This window comes from Limanda limanda, chromosome 6 (genome assembly GCF_963576545.1).
Source record: "Limanda limanda chromosome 6, fLimLim1.1, whole genome shotgun sequence".
Lineage (NCBI taxonomy): Eukaryota > Metazoa > Chordata > Actinopteri > Pleuronectiformes > Pleuronectidae > Limanda > Limanda limanda.
In genome coordinates this window covers 13,976,995-13,994,023 of record NC_083641.1, presented here as the reverse complement: position 1 = coordinate 13,994,023, position 17,029 = coordinate 13,976,995, and the positions used below count along the sequence as shown (strand labels likewise).

Below are 17,029 nucleotides of genomic sequence, written 5' to 3'. Positions count from 1 at the left end.
ACAGACACACACTCTCTCACACACGTACGCACACACAATTGGTAAGACTGTAGTGTCCTGTCTTTCTTCACATTGGAACCATTTGATAAATAACCCATGTTGTTCTGGGAAATGCCTCTGCAGAGGCCTCCTGGTGATGGCAGTGGAGAGTGCCTCCCGTGGGCTTGTGTTTGTGCCCGACACCCACACACAGACACACAGACACACAGACACACAGACACACACACACACACACACACACACACACACACACACACACACACACACACACACACACACACACACACACACACACACACACACACACACACAGATGCTTTTTTACTTGCCTCTAGCAGGATTGCAACACTCTCTCTTTGGCTTCCTTTACCTCCTGAAGAGAGTTGATCTATTTTATGTTTCTGTACTGAAATATATCACAATTCTCACTAAACTTCTGTGTGAATAAGATCCCCTGTACACTTCTGTAACATCCAGCCGACCTACAGCAAGTACTCCCACTGATGGAGTGAAGTATTTTTATTAGCTGTTGAATCAACAACGTTCAACTCGATTCAGAGACTATATTTCAACTCCATCTCTGAGGCTTTACTTAGTGGTGATTTTTGAGTCTCTAATGTATTTGTAACTTGGGTTGCATTTCTGTACATCATATGGTTTTGATCATAGTTTCCATAAAATGACTGTAAGTCAAAGTCTTGAGCTTTAGACTGCATTGCTGGTTGTATTTTGTATTTTTTCACCATTGTTTTTTGCCTCAAAATAAAAATATAACTACTAAACAAATAGCAGCAGTTGTTGCCAACCTGTTGGTCACGAGATGTATCCAGTTGATGAAACACGAAAAGATAATGTGAGAGGGGAAAAATGTATTTGTTGCAATAAGTCAGTTTGTTTTCGGACAATTCTCCTGCCTTTTTCATTTTCCTCTGAAAAGCTGCAGAGTTTTATTTCTTTTGGCTTATTAAACCTGTCCAGGTAAAAAATACTCTTTGTTCATAGCTCATAGAAACATAAACAGTAACCTTTGATAAGGGCCTGCCAGTTACCTTTGCTTTTTGTTTAAATAATCATCAATCCAAAGGGGGTTTTGAACTACATATAGAGTCAGAATATGGCATACAGTCCATAGGGTTGATTTAAAAGTGTTAAAGCTAGTGGTGGACATGATCATCCATAGGAATATTTTACAAAAAAGTATAGACAAAATAAAGACCTTTGGTAAACCATCATAAAGTGGCAGTTGTGCAAGTCAGTCTGTGAGTATAAATCATAGCGTGGCAGTAGATTAAATAAGCAGCAATAGAAATAACCTTAATAAAAACATATATTATTTTCTTCTTTTGTCTGCACTAATATTAGGTTAAAATCAAGGAAGTTTGATGTTTTTAGTGCAATTTGATCAAATCCCTCACTATGTCTCAGTTCAGGTAGAAATGAGCAGATTTACAAATTGAAATGGCCTCTATTCGTGTTTTACAGAATATGATGATTGTCACTGCCGCTCTCTGGGAAAGAAATCAGACATTCATGCACACAGCAGCATCTCCATGGGCCTTGTTAGGCAGCGAGTTAGTGCCAGACTGCAGAGAGAGAGGAAGCAGAGAGATCATTGTGCACATGAACAATCAGGGGAAACCAAAGGGACAACACAAGCAAGGAAAGATAAAGAATGAAAAAACAAGTTAATGAGCGGAGAGGAGATTTGGCATGTTGATGGACCAATGGAGTGTTTTCTTTAGTTTTTCCATTTTTAAATTCTGAATCATTCAGTATTCAAATGAAGTTGTTTAATCTCTAACACACAAGCACATGTGCTACTGCCAGAGGACATTGGCTTCCATTCTTGTTGGAATTATGATAATGAAGTGATGGAAATGAATGGGCCAAATTGTGTGTGTGTGTGTGTGTGTGTGTGTGTGTGTGTGTGTGTGTGTGTGTGTGTGTGTGTGTTATCAAGCAGAAAGAACTGATTTCGTTCTCCAGATCTATATCTCTCTTGTCAGAGCTGCTTGTCATATCTGCTCCTCTGCCATTATATTTTTTGGAGAACATTTAAACTCACAATTCAATGCAACAGCTCCTAGTTCACATAAACGTCCTGTTATTGTCCTCGTTTGCAGGATTTTACAGTTATTGTTTTAGTCATGAGTCAGACCAGTGATGTGTGAAGGACATCAAATCAAGGCCAATTGATTTTTCCCAACAATTAAACACGATCTGTTACGTTTGATTAAAGAGGCCTCGTGCTCTGGCAGTCGTTTAATAGCAAGCTGCACGTCTCACTTGCAAACTCTAAATGATGAAAGTTCTACTCGTGCTGTAACGGAGGTATTGAACTAATGGAGTGGTCGCTCTAAACCTGTGTGTTTGTCATGTTCTGTTCTTGGTCTGTGTTAATGCACATACTGTCTTTTTTATTGTTTGTGAGCTGGACGCTGTGTGCAGAGCTTTTCATAAACAGTCTATGGTGAAGAGGGAAGTTAGAAAGTGGTTTATATGCAATGAAGATTGTAATCTCAATGTTTTCAAACAATGGAACATAATTTACCTTATTTCTGTTCACAGGGGTGCTTTGTCTATACATTTGAATGATTAACTGACATATATATATATATATATATATATATATATATATATATATATATATATATATTGTTGGGCAAGGCCCAGTGATCCGACTTAGAACAAAGGGTCGTAAAACCTTAGGCCAGGCTCGGGTAACCCCTAACATTTAAAAATCCAGCATGGGCCCTTATCTCCATGTGGCAAAAGATCACGTCCTGGTCCCCCACGGTAAGCCCGCCCCTGGGGGCCAAATCCTGACAACTCAATTGGCTGGAGGGCCACACTGACCCCTGACCCCTCCTCCCAGGGGGGAGTCACCTGAGACATGACTTAAAAGGGCTGAGCTCACAGAAATCTCCCTCTCTTCACTCAGATGCCCAAGCGACAACAGAACCCCTCCGGGGTTCTACTAGTTAACTCGGTATTTTTAAGAGACTCTCTTTGTCATATTCCTTTCCACGCTGCTCAAGTTGTTTTCTGACCTCAAGAGGTCTAACCACACGACTCAGTAACTAATGGAGGCGATAAGACATTTGTTTTGTTCATTTCAATTCATTTCATTCATTTCTTCTTTTACCTTAGTTGACGTTTTTATTTTGAAAAGGACTTTTCCTGTTTTTAACTTGGAAAGACCAACACAGGAAATTGCTCGCTGGACGATCTCAGACTGTTTCCTTATCCACACGGACTTTACTTTATTCTTTCTCCACACGATCTACAACGGCTACAAGCAGCCGAACGTCCCTGTGAGGCAGCACGATCTCCGCTGCTGCAGAAGAAGACGAAACCTCATCTCGTCACGGAGCACAACGGATCGGCTCCGGCCCAGCTGCGGTGCTCACGAGAGCCCGTCTGAGAAACTTCAAGCGATTCACTGAACCTCCGGGGATTCGCGCCAAGTCGCATGCAACCCACGAAATCACGGTCACAGTAAGAGGCTTATGTTGTCTGGGCAGATGTTAGTTTTAATATGTAGCGTGTTGATTTAATACTTGAGTGTATTTTGTTGATGGAACTTCCGTGTTCCATTGTTTTAGCCGGCCACTACTCCGAGCCGCTACTTCCGGTTTCCGGTTGGATCGCAATGTTTTGTGTTGCAGTAAATAGGGCCGCGAGAAGCGCCTCCGCCCGCACTGTTAACGTCTGTGTGAGTCTGCAGTGATTTCACCGATCAGAACCTCGGCCCACAACGCTCGCTTGAGGGCTGAGGGGTGAATCACTGTTAACTCATCTCAGACGTATTTTTAAGAGCTTCTTTGGACTCTCCTTACATGTTTTCTCATGTGCTCTCTCTCTCTCTCTCTCTCTCCTTCTAAACCGACCTATACACACTCCTGACCTGTATTTATAATACAGGTCATGTCACATAGTTAAATCTATGCTTAGAGAGGCTGAACACATCTGGAAACCATTCGGCCCCAAAGCCAAGCAGAGATAAGAATTCTCTTTGTCTAAAATTTCCTTTGTGTAATTCATGTGACGACCACCAGTGTGCGCTCCGGCCACATGGTGTCATTAACATATTCTCCATTTTGGATAACGTTAAGTTAAACCCACCATTTTGAGTCTATTATTGCCACGCCTCCGCTCTCTCTCTCCTCCCATCCTGGCTCTAAATTCATAACGGCTCCGCCATCTTGTTTTGTAGTCAATCCGCCATTTTGAGAGTTTTTAGGCCTTGATTCCACGAATCATGATCGGCCTCCATCTTAGATGTGATGTCACTACGCGTCATCGCCACCCCCCTTCTTTTTCTCTCTCTCGCACACACACACACACACACACACACACACACACACACATTGATAGACACAGACAGACACACACACACACACACAGAGACACATAGATGGACCAGAGGTTACATGCGTGTTCTAAATTGTGATAAGCTGCTGTTGTTATCTTTGAAATATGGGAGTTTGTTAAGATGATGAATCATTAAATAACACTAACTTTATTTCACACACACACACATAGACACACACACACAGAGAGACACTTTGACACAGACACACACACACATAGAGACAGACATACATAGGTAGACCGCAGGTTGTCCATGTATTTTCTGAATTGTGATAAGTGCTGCTGCTGTGTTTACCTTTGAAATATTGGAGCTTGTTAAAATGATAAATCATTGAATAACATTATAACTTTATTTCCCCTTTTTAATAAATACTTTTGTAATTAAAGTATCTGTAGTCTGTGATTATTTGTGCATATGTATGTGATTGCAGCTGGATTATGATCGCCTGTGCTCGAACTTAGAAGCCTTCACTGTTTATTAAGTAATCGTTAATATTAAAATATTGACATTATTAATTTGACATTTATCATTATGAGACTGATAATTATAGCTTGACATCGTTGGTCCCTGGTAACCAGGGTGGTGCCCCCCTTTCTCAATTATTAATATAGATAGTATTATTCTTAAATTGATAATTTTATTGTTTTAGACTAATTATTTTCATTATTCTTGGTTGATAACCTTATCATTGTTAATTGACAGCTTGTACTTTCTAATTGATAATTCCTATTTTCTCATTAGTGGTTTTATTGTTATTTGATTACTGATCATCTTCAATTAATAATTTAATTATTTTTGATAGATAATTTTCATTATTTTAATAATCCTATTTCATGATTATTAATAATTAGCCAACGTCAAGTCTACTCCTATTGCACAACAATATATATATATATATTGAATATCAGCTACTTCGGAGGTCTATCAAGACACAATCTTCAGACCCAAGTTCACAACTTTTCAAAATAAAACCTCTTTAATTCAGCTTGATATAAAGCATGGAGTAACAAAGCAAATGTTGTGCTTTTAGTTTGAAGACAAGTTGCTAAAGTGATGCCATGAAAGTTGTTTTCTTGATGTAGATCAGCACCCACAGCCCCCTGTTAATGTCTGTGTCAGACTGATATGGTAAAAGGAAATAATTTAAATGATCTTGGGGTCGATTTTGGCCCGTGGCCTGAAGTAGTTACCGTCCACTGCTGTAGTTTATTTGAGGACATAGAAGAAGACATGTTCAACTCAGTCAACAGACAGCTGGCATTCTGCCCCATCTCCACTGACTGTTACAGACCCCCCTGTTTATTCACATTTTATTATATGTTCAACATATCATGTTTCCAAATGGTACCAAATTAGACACTGCTCCACCTCTGTCCATTGACTATACACATGCCAAGTGTGAAGTGTATAACATGAACTGTTCATGAGATATGCGTTGCACATGCAAAATAAGAAGGTAGATTAAAAGCTGGTATAAACACTTGGTATAAAGTCTCTCCAGGCTCCTTTTTCAGCTTTGTGTTGGATCTCAGAAACTCCTAAATACTTTCTTGGCGTGTTGTTACAGTATAAAGTCATGGTCTACATTTTTTGGCACTTATAGCGTCCTTATAAATTCAGTATCCTATCGAGAGCGCTTGTGAAACATGCCCACACTGTGTAAGTGCATTCCTCTCTCCTCGTTACAAGGTGTTGTTGAGCTCAGTTTGTCTCTGTCCGTCTTTCTGTTCTTTCAATCAATCAAATCGATCGATCACGGTTTGTCAGAGGAGAAGGAGAATTTTAAAGGCAGCATCCTTTTTTCCCCAGGCTGTGTGATTTTTCAAGCTTAGAGTTTGACAAAGAGTCCTGTTTTTGTGCACAGATTTGACTTATTCAGTTTATTAGGTTTTTAGTCGGCCCTAAAACGCTGCAAGAGAGCTGTTCCTGAATCATGTGGCCTTTTGTTCAACTGTTATCAGAACAGTGATTCAATGTTAGCAGGGTTCAAATCTTTTATAGGGATTAAAAAAGAGAACATGTCACATTTACAGTACTGTTTTCCGTCCATTTTATCTTTCTTCTTATCCTGTTTTTTAAGGCTAACGGGGGGGATATTCTGTATCACAGCGGAGTAGGTTTTCTATACTCCAGAAACATTTTACAGTCAGTTGGGGAAAGAAGTTGATATTTTCTCAGTTTTGCAGAGAGCAAGCTGCACGTGTTAGTATTTAATGTTGTTTGTCGTGCTTCAGAAGTAAAAGAAATTACGACTACCCCCCCGAAACTGCCTGGAAGTGTAAAACCAACGTGGGTCAAAATACATAAAATTCACTCTTTCTCAACCAAAACACATGTAGTGAAACAATACTTGTAATACAAACCTTTCCATAACACAACACTGCTTCCATTTTCAGTTGTTTTTTGTACAATAAAGCAACTTGTTGGTATAATCTAATAATTTATTTCTTTGTAGTTTGATGTCTGCATGGATCACCACCCCAGACATTATGATGTAATCATCTTTCTGTCCTCTGTGTTGTCCTCTCTCTCCAGACTCATGCTCACAGCTCGTTTGTCTACCTCGTGTCCCTGCTGGGCAGCATGGAGCACAGCTTCCACCACACCCTGCTGCTGGAGATCAGAGCTCTGACTGACCGTCACCCCTCTTTACTGGGAGGCTGCGGGAAAGACATCTACAGGATGAGCAACTCCTTCACCGCCATAGCCAGACTCTTGGGGAGGCGGCTGGAGGAGAGCGTGGTGATGCGTTGCAGAAAGTAAAGATCATTTAATAATTTAAGCCAATAGACAGGTATCTATTGACTGGTGCTGTCTTGACTTTCCAAGTGTGAAAGTTGAAAGAGTGAGCTAGTTTAACATGCATCCTCAGCAGCAGTTCACAAGGTGATGCAAAACACTGCAAATTAAACCTGAAGCGGACAGTTGCACGACACCAAGAAAGTTATATAAATAAGGCCAGGTTTAGTTAAATCTCTGATTTGGCATCGTCCACATTCCTCTCTTTATCCAGAGCTTATAGTTTTACTCCTTATATAAGTCCCTCATAGCAGGCTATGGTTTCAGGGGGCACGATGGGCCAGTGGTAAGCACTGTTGCCGTGGTCGGATCACAGTTTGGCAAAGGTCTTTCTGTGTGGAGTTTACACGTTTTCCTTGTGTCTGCGTGGGTTTTCTCCGATTTCCTCCCACAGACGAAAGACATGCAACTTGGGGTTCAGTTAATTCTAAATTGTAAGTGCGAGTGTGACTAGTAGTTTGTGTCTGTATGTTGGTCCTGTGATACGCTGGCGACCCTCACAACCCTCAAATGATAATCAGTATAGATTGCACTTTGAAACACATTGTATTTGTCTCCATAAAGATTAATTGATCTTCATGTCACTGTGAGAATGGTTTGGAAACTTGTTTGAAACTTGTTGAAATCCAAGACAATAGGCACATTAAACCCACACATTTAACTGATCTGGGTTATTTTTTACTACATATAATCTTCCTGCTGCTTCATATCTGATTTTGTCCTCAACTGACTTCCATATGTCACAATAAACTGAAGCCATAAAACGTGTTTCTAAAACATATGTGGAGATGGCATAAGCATATGTTTGAGCTTGTGTGCGTTTGTGTGCGTGTTAATGTTAATGTGCACAAGTTGACTGGGATTCATTTGGCTAAACTGTTGGAATGACACACACCAGCTTTTCCCCGAAACAAGAACATTGTGTGCAGGATTGGAGGATTCCAGAAGGCTTTGCTTGGGGTCCTCTTGAAGAAAGATCGAGGGAACGAGGGATCGAGAGAGGCAGGATGGTTTATTAGTGCAAGGGGGGGGGGGGGGGTGAGGACAGAATAGAAGCAACAATGGGACAAGTCCTCTGTTTGCAAACAAGGGAAATGTACGATGGAGTTATAAAGGCCACTTGTGAGAGGGACAAAAATAGAGAGAGAGAGAGAGAGAGAGAAAGACAGAGGGAATTGTTGGACAGCAAATGAGAGGAAACATTCATGTGAGGGACAAAGAAAAACAAAGCTGGAAAGAGAGGGGAGAAGGTGAGATGTAGCCAGCAGGAGAGGGAGAAAGGGGGCTGCAGGGGGTGAGAGATACAGACATAAAGCCTGTTGGCGTGAGAAAGAGATCAGAGTGGGATCAACTGGGAGAGTGAGGAGGCTGAAATCCATCCAGACGTGTCTGTCAGGCTCCATCTCACGTGCCCACCAACCCCTTCTGTTTGTGTTTCGTGCGTAACAGGGTGGACGAAGCGTGTCCGCCATCTCCCTGTGCGTCGGTTCCAGGAGGAGGAGGAGGAGGTGGGGGAGGACGGGGGGCAGAACAGCAGCTTCAGGTGAAGATCCAGGCCTTCGAGGAGAGGATGGGGGAAGCCAGGGCAGAGGAGGAGCTGGAGGAGGACTCTCCTGCCTCCCTGCGACGCTACAGCCTGAGCCAAGCCGTCAGGGAGGAGAGACGAGAGATGAGGTTCAACAGGTCGGTTGCTTTGAGTCATTTACACAGCCCTGCTGAGAACTGCTTACAAGAAATGTATCTTGCTTTTGCAGTTATTCTCTTTCTCTAGTGTGCGTTAAATGTTTCCTGTCTATGTAAAACTCTATAAAAATAAATCAGACGTCACCATACAATGCACACACAACGGCTAGTCTGGTAAAGAAAGATCAGAGGCCGACATTTTCTAAAGGTGCTGGAAGCGTTTCACAACAGAGTCGGCCAGCTGTGTAATTCAGACAGAGGCTGATAAGAGATGTGTTTTCCGAACATAAGAGCATGTAAACCTTTCAAGCATTAACCCAAATCCCAATTTTTAACCTTAATATGAGCACATTATGTCTCCTTTAAATCTGATTGGCTCTGAAGCATTTATTTTTATGAAAATAGACATCTACAATAAAAAATGCAAATCATGTCTCTTCAAAGTTACAGACATTGTTTATGAAAAGAATGAAGAAAATATCATTTTCATATAGCTCAATATTCAGGGAAATATTCACATTTCAGTCATCACCGTTTAGTTATAGAGCAAAGTAACAGTTGTTAATATGATAATAATGATAAAGTTTTTGTGTGTCATCTTTTAACAGCTTTCATTCATGGTGTTTACATCCAGGATCAGATTAACAGTGTGGGAACTGTGGCCTGTAACTGTGATAACTTGTAAAATCCCTTCTGAAATACTCTAAAGAAACTTAAACCTGAAATCAATAAAGCTGAAAGCCATAACTTCGACCTTATCATCAAATATAATATAGGCTCTATATAGACTGAGAGCACTGGTTCCCCTGTCTCAGTTTCTATTATTAGTTTTGTTTGCATATTGTTATTGGAGGTAGCTACAGTAGCTTCCTTCCAAGACTTGGAAGATTGGAGTGAACAAACCCTTTGGTGTAATTTACATCCTTAACAATATGGACGAAGCTGTCAGGGCAAAGACAGCAGTGATTTATCATCAGACACCTTACAAAAGTAATTTTTTTCTTCATCGTAAAGAAAGTCACTGTCAGTAATATCTATTCATAGATTTTTGCCTCAGTTGTTTCCAGACAGAACCCTTGAACCGAACCAATCTGCACTACATGGTGTCACATCACACAGATCTGAGTGTTGGTGAAGGCAGACAGACTTTGAGTTGTTCATCGTGAACACTGTGGGATTAACCCACTGTCCCGTTCCTCTTTCAGGTCAAAGAGCTTGGCCCTCCACGCTGTGCACTCACGCTCCATCAACCCAGACGCCGGGGTCGACGGCGATGGAGCGGAGATAAGTCCGGACAACATCTCTCCCAATACTTTGACTAATCCGCAAACAGGAAACCAGGAGGCACCACCTACCGACAGGAAGCGGACCGCTGAAGGCTCCGTGCCCGTCCCCCCTGCGGTGGAGAGAGGGGTCCGAGAGGCAGGGAAAGGTGAAGGCAGAGAGGAGGATGGAGAGATGAAGGAGCAGGACGAAGCTGACAGACTCTTCGTCCATTTAAGAGACAACATGGAGACGATCAGAGCGTTCTGTAGAGACGTGGTGCGGCAGGTCCCAGCACCAGAGCAGTGTGTGATAGAAGGTAATGACCGCAGCTTTGTCGTCTTTGAGAACTGTGTTGAAATTCATTAGATGATTTGATGATCCAGTGTGGATGATCAAGGATTATCTGATTAGATTTATGGTGGTCAAAGGTCAAAGTGACTTCACAATGCAAATGTTTTGCCTCAAGTAGGTGAGATCTCTGGAACGCCATGAAGGAATCCTTTCACGTGTGACACAGACATTTACCTGGAATCTTTAACTTACTGGATTTTAGTAGACAAATGTCAAGGTAGCATCACAAAGTATATATAAAAAGGGAATCTCTTCAAATTTGGTACAAACATTGATTTAGACTCAAAGATGAACTGATTGTATTTTGGTGCCTGAAAGTCAAAGGTCAAAGTCACAGTGACCTCATGATACTGCGAATGTGACAGTAATTACCCGCAGGTAATTTCATTACATCTGGTAAAATTCACTTGGAATCACTGATTTTGCTACGAGCAACACATGATGTAAGGTTAATGTGACTGGAACTTTCCGGATTCATGATCAGACACCATCAATTAATAACTAAATACATTTGTTTGAAGAGCGACAGAGAGGAGCACACACACAGACGAAAAAATAACAACGATTTTCTCACTATACTCATAAAACTAATATATCTTCATTAAACAACTGGCCAGTCCAGTTTTTCCTGATGGGATGGCTCAGTTTGGCCCCCCCCTTGAGGAGAGGTATCACTCCTGTCATCTGTCTATCGGAAAGTAAGTCAACTTATAAACGATAGCTTATGTTTATTGGAATGAAGGAAAGTGTCACTCAGTACCACATTATGACTCACTTATGTATTTTTAATAGTTTACTCACTTATGTATTTTTAATAGTTTATTCATAAGTTGTTGGAGCTTGAGTACAAATCACTATATCAGACTTTACATCCATCAACAGTTTAGACTTATGGGATAGAATCAACTTGTGCTTTTTAACGTGGAGTGAGAGAATGAGAAGACTGTGAATCAAACCCTATGGGGCATTGTCATGGAACTCATTTGTTAATGGAAGATTAATCAAGATATAGAGGCATTTAATTGTTTTGAGGTGGGCAGGGTTGTTGGAGTCAGTTACATCTATACAACACAGCCAGCACCAAAGTAGAAACAGATGAACATCATGTACAGACGTGTATATGGGTGCAGTTTTGTCAGCACTCACTTTCATAGCAGTGAACGCAGACGAAAGGTCAGGCAGTTTATTTGAAGAACTATGAAATAAAAACCTCTTACGTCTCTTAACTAATCTAATCCATTTTCTAAAATGCTGTAATACACTTTCACATTTCCCCCTCTCCTTCTCCTCATATTAAGGGATTTGATGTTTTATTTTCATTCACGTCTAAGGATTTCTGCTTATTTTAAGTTTCTCAATTTGATTTGCTTATGTTAGGCTAGGATGTTATAAACATATCTAGCAACGCCGGTCGGCACATTTTTTATATTTATTTATAACCATTATTGAACAACTCCATCCAGTCACTTCCAAACCCTTGTTCAGCTCAATTTCACCTCCACTAAATATGTAACCAAGCAAATGTACTGTGTTGCTGTACCTAAGTGAACTTTTCACATATTTGTACTTTAACTAAGTAGATTCATTTTTGGGGGACTTTTCACTCCTGCTCCACTACATATCAGCAGATATCTGTACTTTCTATTCCACAATACCTTTACAATGCTTTTCATTCACATAGTTTTTTACTTTTTGAAGTAATCAAATAAGAGACAAGACTTTATCAGAGGGCAGCTACATAGACTATGATCTGAAATGGATTCAGATGAAGCCACCACTGAGCCTTTGAGATAATGACTATTGCATTAACAGGGAATAGGCTTCATTAGGCAAGTACTTATTAGTAGATTTAAAAGCAAGTACATACTTTTGCTCAATAGAAAATAAATATTTTACCTGAGTAAAATTACTCATTTACTTCCTCCACCACTGTCTGTAGCAAGAATTCTGATGCAGATGTTCACAAACACCAATTCAACAATACACAACAGTGCAAACTGGACGACACTCACACATGCACACTTCATTCCTCATCTCCCAATTGGTGCTTTACCCCTAAATGAGAATCAACCCCAAGACACTCGGGATAATATGATGTCACATGCGGTCTCCACTAGATGATGTCATCACACCGCTGGCTGACTCACACGTTAGCTGCTGACCCTTCTTCTTCTTCTCCGGGTTCGAGGATTATACAGACGAGTGCACATGCGCATATTTACTCAACCTTGTGCTAATGAGTGAAACAGTATAAACACGTGCATATTGCAGCTCATACGTGTGTGCAGATGTTCGAGTTTATCCCAAAGATCTGACAGTGTTGAGTAATGGATGTGTCATGATACTGTATGTTACAACTTTCATGTGAACCCTGTTATGGATCTCGACAGATGAGGACGGAACAGATCAGTGTATTATACACAGTGTTATATCTATCATTTTGTAGAATAACAAATGAAGGTTGAGATTTTCTGTAAATTGCTTTGATCCGAAGCAAAGTGGGTTTTAATTTTTTCGTCAACACTTGTAACAGAGTTTTCACAGTGAACTGAGCTGACGATGATTCCAGTTTTTAAGGAGAAGCTTGTTTCCTTTAACCATTTTGGGAAGTCCGCTCAGGGAGGAGACCGAGATCATGCATCCCTCTGGTAGATAAACAGCTATTGCAAGTAGCCAGTTTGCTTTGCTTTGCAAAAAAACCACAACAATGGCAACAGGGGGAAACAGCTTGCCAGGCTTAACTGAGGTTGGATGTGGACATTGTCAACCTCCTTAGATTTGGTTCACCAAGTTACGTAGTAATTGGTCCAATGGTTTTTACTTACAAAGAAGCCAACAAACAAAGGGAGGGATAAAGGCAATTTTTTATTTAAAAGACAAATTATGTTTCAAATAATTTATTTTTACATCTTCATTATACAGTTATACAGTGTTATTTTAATAATAACAAAACTTAATCATTCTTTTATTGCGATTCTGATGTAGCAGATGATTTCCATTTGAACCACAGGCGCTATTCTCTCACTTCTTCTCCTTGGCAAAGAGGCGGAAGTTAGCGGGGGCGTGATGGGAAGAGAAGATGTTTTTCTGATGGTTACGAGAGGCACTGCCCTTGAATGAATCACGCTATGAACATTTTCCCAATGTTACACAAGTCCATATGTGCAAGAGATACCAAGACACATTGCAAGGAAAGAAACAGCTAAGACAGAGCTCCAGCTTCAAGTTTCAATGCAATTTTAGAGCAACAATTAATAATTTCATCATTTTTGTGTGACAGATTCAAATCGAGGCTGTGTGGCCAAGCTGTCGTTCTCCTGTCCTCTGAAGGGCCACTACTGCCTGTACGCCAAGTCCTGTTTCAACCTGACCAGCCGAATGCCGCATCTCTGGATCCGCATGATGCTGCTGCATCTACAGGTGCATCCACATGTTCAGATCACAAAGCATAAGTGGAGGTGTCTCAGCAGAGCAACACAGAGAGACACAGACAGACAGAGAGCCTCTACCGGGGTCTGTGCACGGGAGAAGCCAGGCGGGTTTTTGAGTTTGAGTTTTTCCATTATGTTTGTCGTACTGGTTTCTGTTAATAAACGAATGATAGCAGTGAGACCCACAGCGGCAGGGGACTTTTTCACTGTGGGTCTCCCATCTCTGTCTCTGTCTCCCTGTGGCTCTCCCGCTCTGCTCAACCACCTCCATAGAATAAAAAACAGTATGTTACTTACAACTGTCAAGCTTTTCTAGCCAATGCAAGTGGCACTCAGTGGAGGGCATACCTCCTCAAAGGCCCAACACCCCTTAAATTCAATCAAGCTGCACCAAATTTCACACACTCATAGATATCACTTCCCTAAATGTGCCTTTTTAAAAAAAATCTAAATCCATGTCATCAAGATTCCCCAGGAAAAAAATGTCAATGTTGAAATACATGAAAAACAATTCTTGGATCCACATAAATATTTCCCTGACCCCTGGTAACCTGTTCAGATGGTTTTTAGTAACCTTGCTTACATATAAACTAACCAATGAACTAAGGGGCAGGGATGAAAACATTGTAATTACAGCTAGGGAAAGAGGAAGGAGCCGATGACACACACTCACACACACACACACACACACACTTTCTCCATCTTGTCCTCATTTCTCCTCCTACACTGTCCTCATAATATTTATGGTGTTATTGTGGTAATATTTTTGTTTTCCCTCTCCACCAGAGTAAGTCCAGTGTCCCTCTGTCCTCCAGGGACGAGTGCGTCCAGAGACTGGCTTCACTTTGGGAGAAGACACAGCTGAAGGGGGCTCACAGTTTCCCCATGGCTATGACACAGCACAGCACCCTGCACAGGAAGGTACAGGACCACAGTGTGTGTGTTTTTGTGTGTGTATGATTCCTCCTAGAAGGTATCTGTCTCCCGCAGAGGGGATGAAGTCATTGGTGCTGAAAAAAGAAAAAGAAAAACTCCAACAAAGGAGAGTTTCCAAGTTCAACATCCACTTTGTGTAAATATGCAAAACTCTCAATGGACATTTTTGTATACAAGGCCTCCGCTCACCCTGACTCTTCATCTTCATCATGTCTGTTTGTGTTTGTGTGTGTGTGTGTGTGTGTGAGTGTGTGTGGTATGTAGGTGTGGATATACATACAATGACACGTGTGCCTATTTCAGTGTGTTTTTGTAAATGCATGGATGTGGGTGGTTTTTCACGTGCCGCCCCTTCACAATGTGACAAGCTAAGTGGTTGCTGGGAAGTAATTAGACCCGCAAAGACAATACAGCTGTCGATTGTCTTTCTCTAAAAAAGGTGTATCGTAGCTTCAGAGATCTATGGTCACCATATGGGCCCTGAACATAAAAACACACACATTCAGGCTCGTTCACATAGAACCAAACACATGTGCACATCTTACGTAGATGATAATGATTCTATGTAAGTGTGTACGGTTTGTATCCCTCTCCCAAATGGAAATGACTCAAGCTGTGTGACGTTTAATGGCTCAAACATTATCGTAAACATCTGTTAAACGTTAAAGTCATCAGTAAGGTAGAGTTAGTGCTAATGTCAGCTGGGTCTCTGCTGCATCTTAGAAAGGTTCAATTGGAATATTAGGATTTAAACAGTCTATTATATGTTAAAATATTATGTCACAGGTCCTAAAAACATTAAGTCGTAATATGTTAAATTTCATTTAATCCTAATTCCATCCGAGTTACAGACTTACAGCAAATATTTATTTCATGTATTGGTACTTATCCATGAGTTATGGTTATTTCTCAGCTATATAGATATATAATTTAATGTATAAAGTTTACAAACACCCTGGTCAGGATTTATCTCAGTACACCTGGCTTGGTCTTAACAACGACTTGATATCTATAGTCTGTCTCTAGTTTGAGAGATAACATGGAGTTTCAAGGCTTATTCTCTTTAAAGCTACTTTACCTTATCTTCAATTATAGTAAAGTTTGTTATTGAAGTGTGGGGTTGTAGTGGATGTTTAGAATGTAATTGCATCATCACAATATCAACACACAATCACATTTTGTGGAATATTGGTTTATTCAAACAGTGTTGGGATTATGCAATAGTCAAATTATATTTCTGTGTTATTACACATTGCTTCATTTTATTTCTAAACCTCAACTGACCTGCTCGACAGGATTTATTTTTAACTGTAGCAATTGGTAAGTGTATACACATTCAAACTTAAAAGATGTGTGGGCCTGTGTGTTATGTTTTCAGCCACTGAAAAGGAATACATATCACTCATGTAAAATGTCGTCATTGCTAATGCTACCAGCAGCTCTGGTGTGTGAGGCACAAACTGGGGCAAAAACACAGAGAAGCATATTGCATCACTTCAGAAGAAAAGTTTGTCATCTTTGCACCGGCAGTGTTTTTGAACATTCTTAGGATTTTTTTTTCATAAAAGCTTTTCCCAAAATCAAAGAGATAATAGTATTGTTAATTCAATGAAAGAACAGAGCAGATGTTTTTCCTTTGCCAGGGAGATTCTATTTTTGTCTGGGGCTTTTTCTCGGGAGTATTTAGCAAAAACGACTCTTGGACTTGTTTTGGAGGTGTTGGGCATGATCCAAGGAAGAACCCATGACCCATTTTCTGTGCAAGTCTGTATCAGGGGGCAGATCCAGGAATTTCACTTTCTTTACATTGCTCAAGAGGACTTTTTCAACGTTTTCATTGATTTACAAAAAATATTTTCGTGGATCTTGAAGAAAAAATGTTTATGGGACTGATATTTATGAATGAATTAAATATGCTTTCTTCCGCTGAAATATGCTTTCTTCAGCTGTTCTCCATCAGAATAGTTAATAATAAATTATATTTCATACATACAAAGTAAAACAAACAAAAACTGACAGAGTGAAATTTCAAAATATACATGAAACTCAATGGAAGACAATTTATGCTACAGTTAGTTTTTATAAAACATGTATTGTCAACAAAAGGTTTCACAGTACTGCCTTCAAATTAAAATTTACGTTTTGGGGGCAACAGATGCTGTGTATTCAAAGAGCAGAATATAAAGAC

General features: G+C 40.4%; 1 protein-coding gene across 3 annotated transcripts in view; it reads left to right on the top strand.

Moving 5' to 3' along the window:
* Positions 1-17,029, top strand: part of veph1 (ventricular zone expressed PH domain-containing 1) — a 72,404-nt gene that overhangs the window by 33,946 nt on the left and 21,429 nt on the right. Inside the window, exons 6-11 of one of the 3 annotated variants that reach the window (XM_061073526.1) lie at positions 6,911-7,114; positions 7,596-7,618; positions 8,624-8,857; positions 10,063-10,439; positions 13,755-13,894; positions 14,692-14,826. In XM_061073526.1, the coding sequence (XP_060929509.1) occupies positions 6,911-7,114; positions 7,596-7,618; positions 8,624-8,857; positions 10,063-10,439; positions 13,755-13,894; positions 14,692-14,826 (1,113 nt within the window). Of the gene's footprint in view, positions 1-6,910; positions 7,135-7,595; positions 7,619-8,623; positions 8,858-10,062; positions 10,440-13,754; positions 13,895-14,691; positions 14,827-17,029 lie in introns of all 3 variants that reach the window. The other 2 variants (XM_061073527.1, XM_061073525.1) reach the window with 2 other exon arrangements.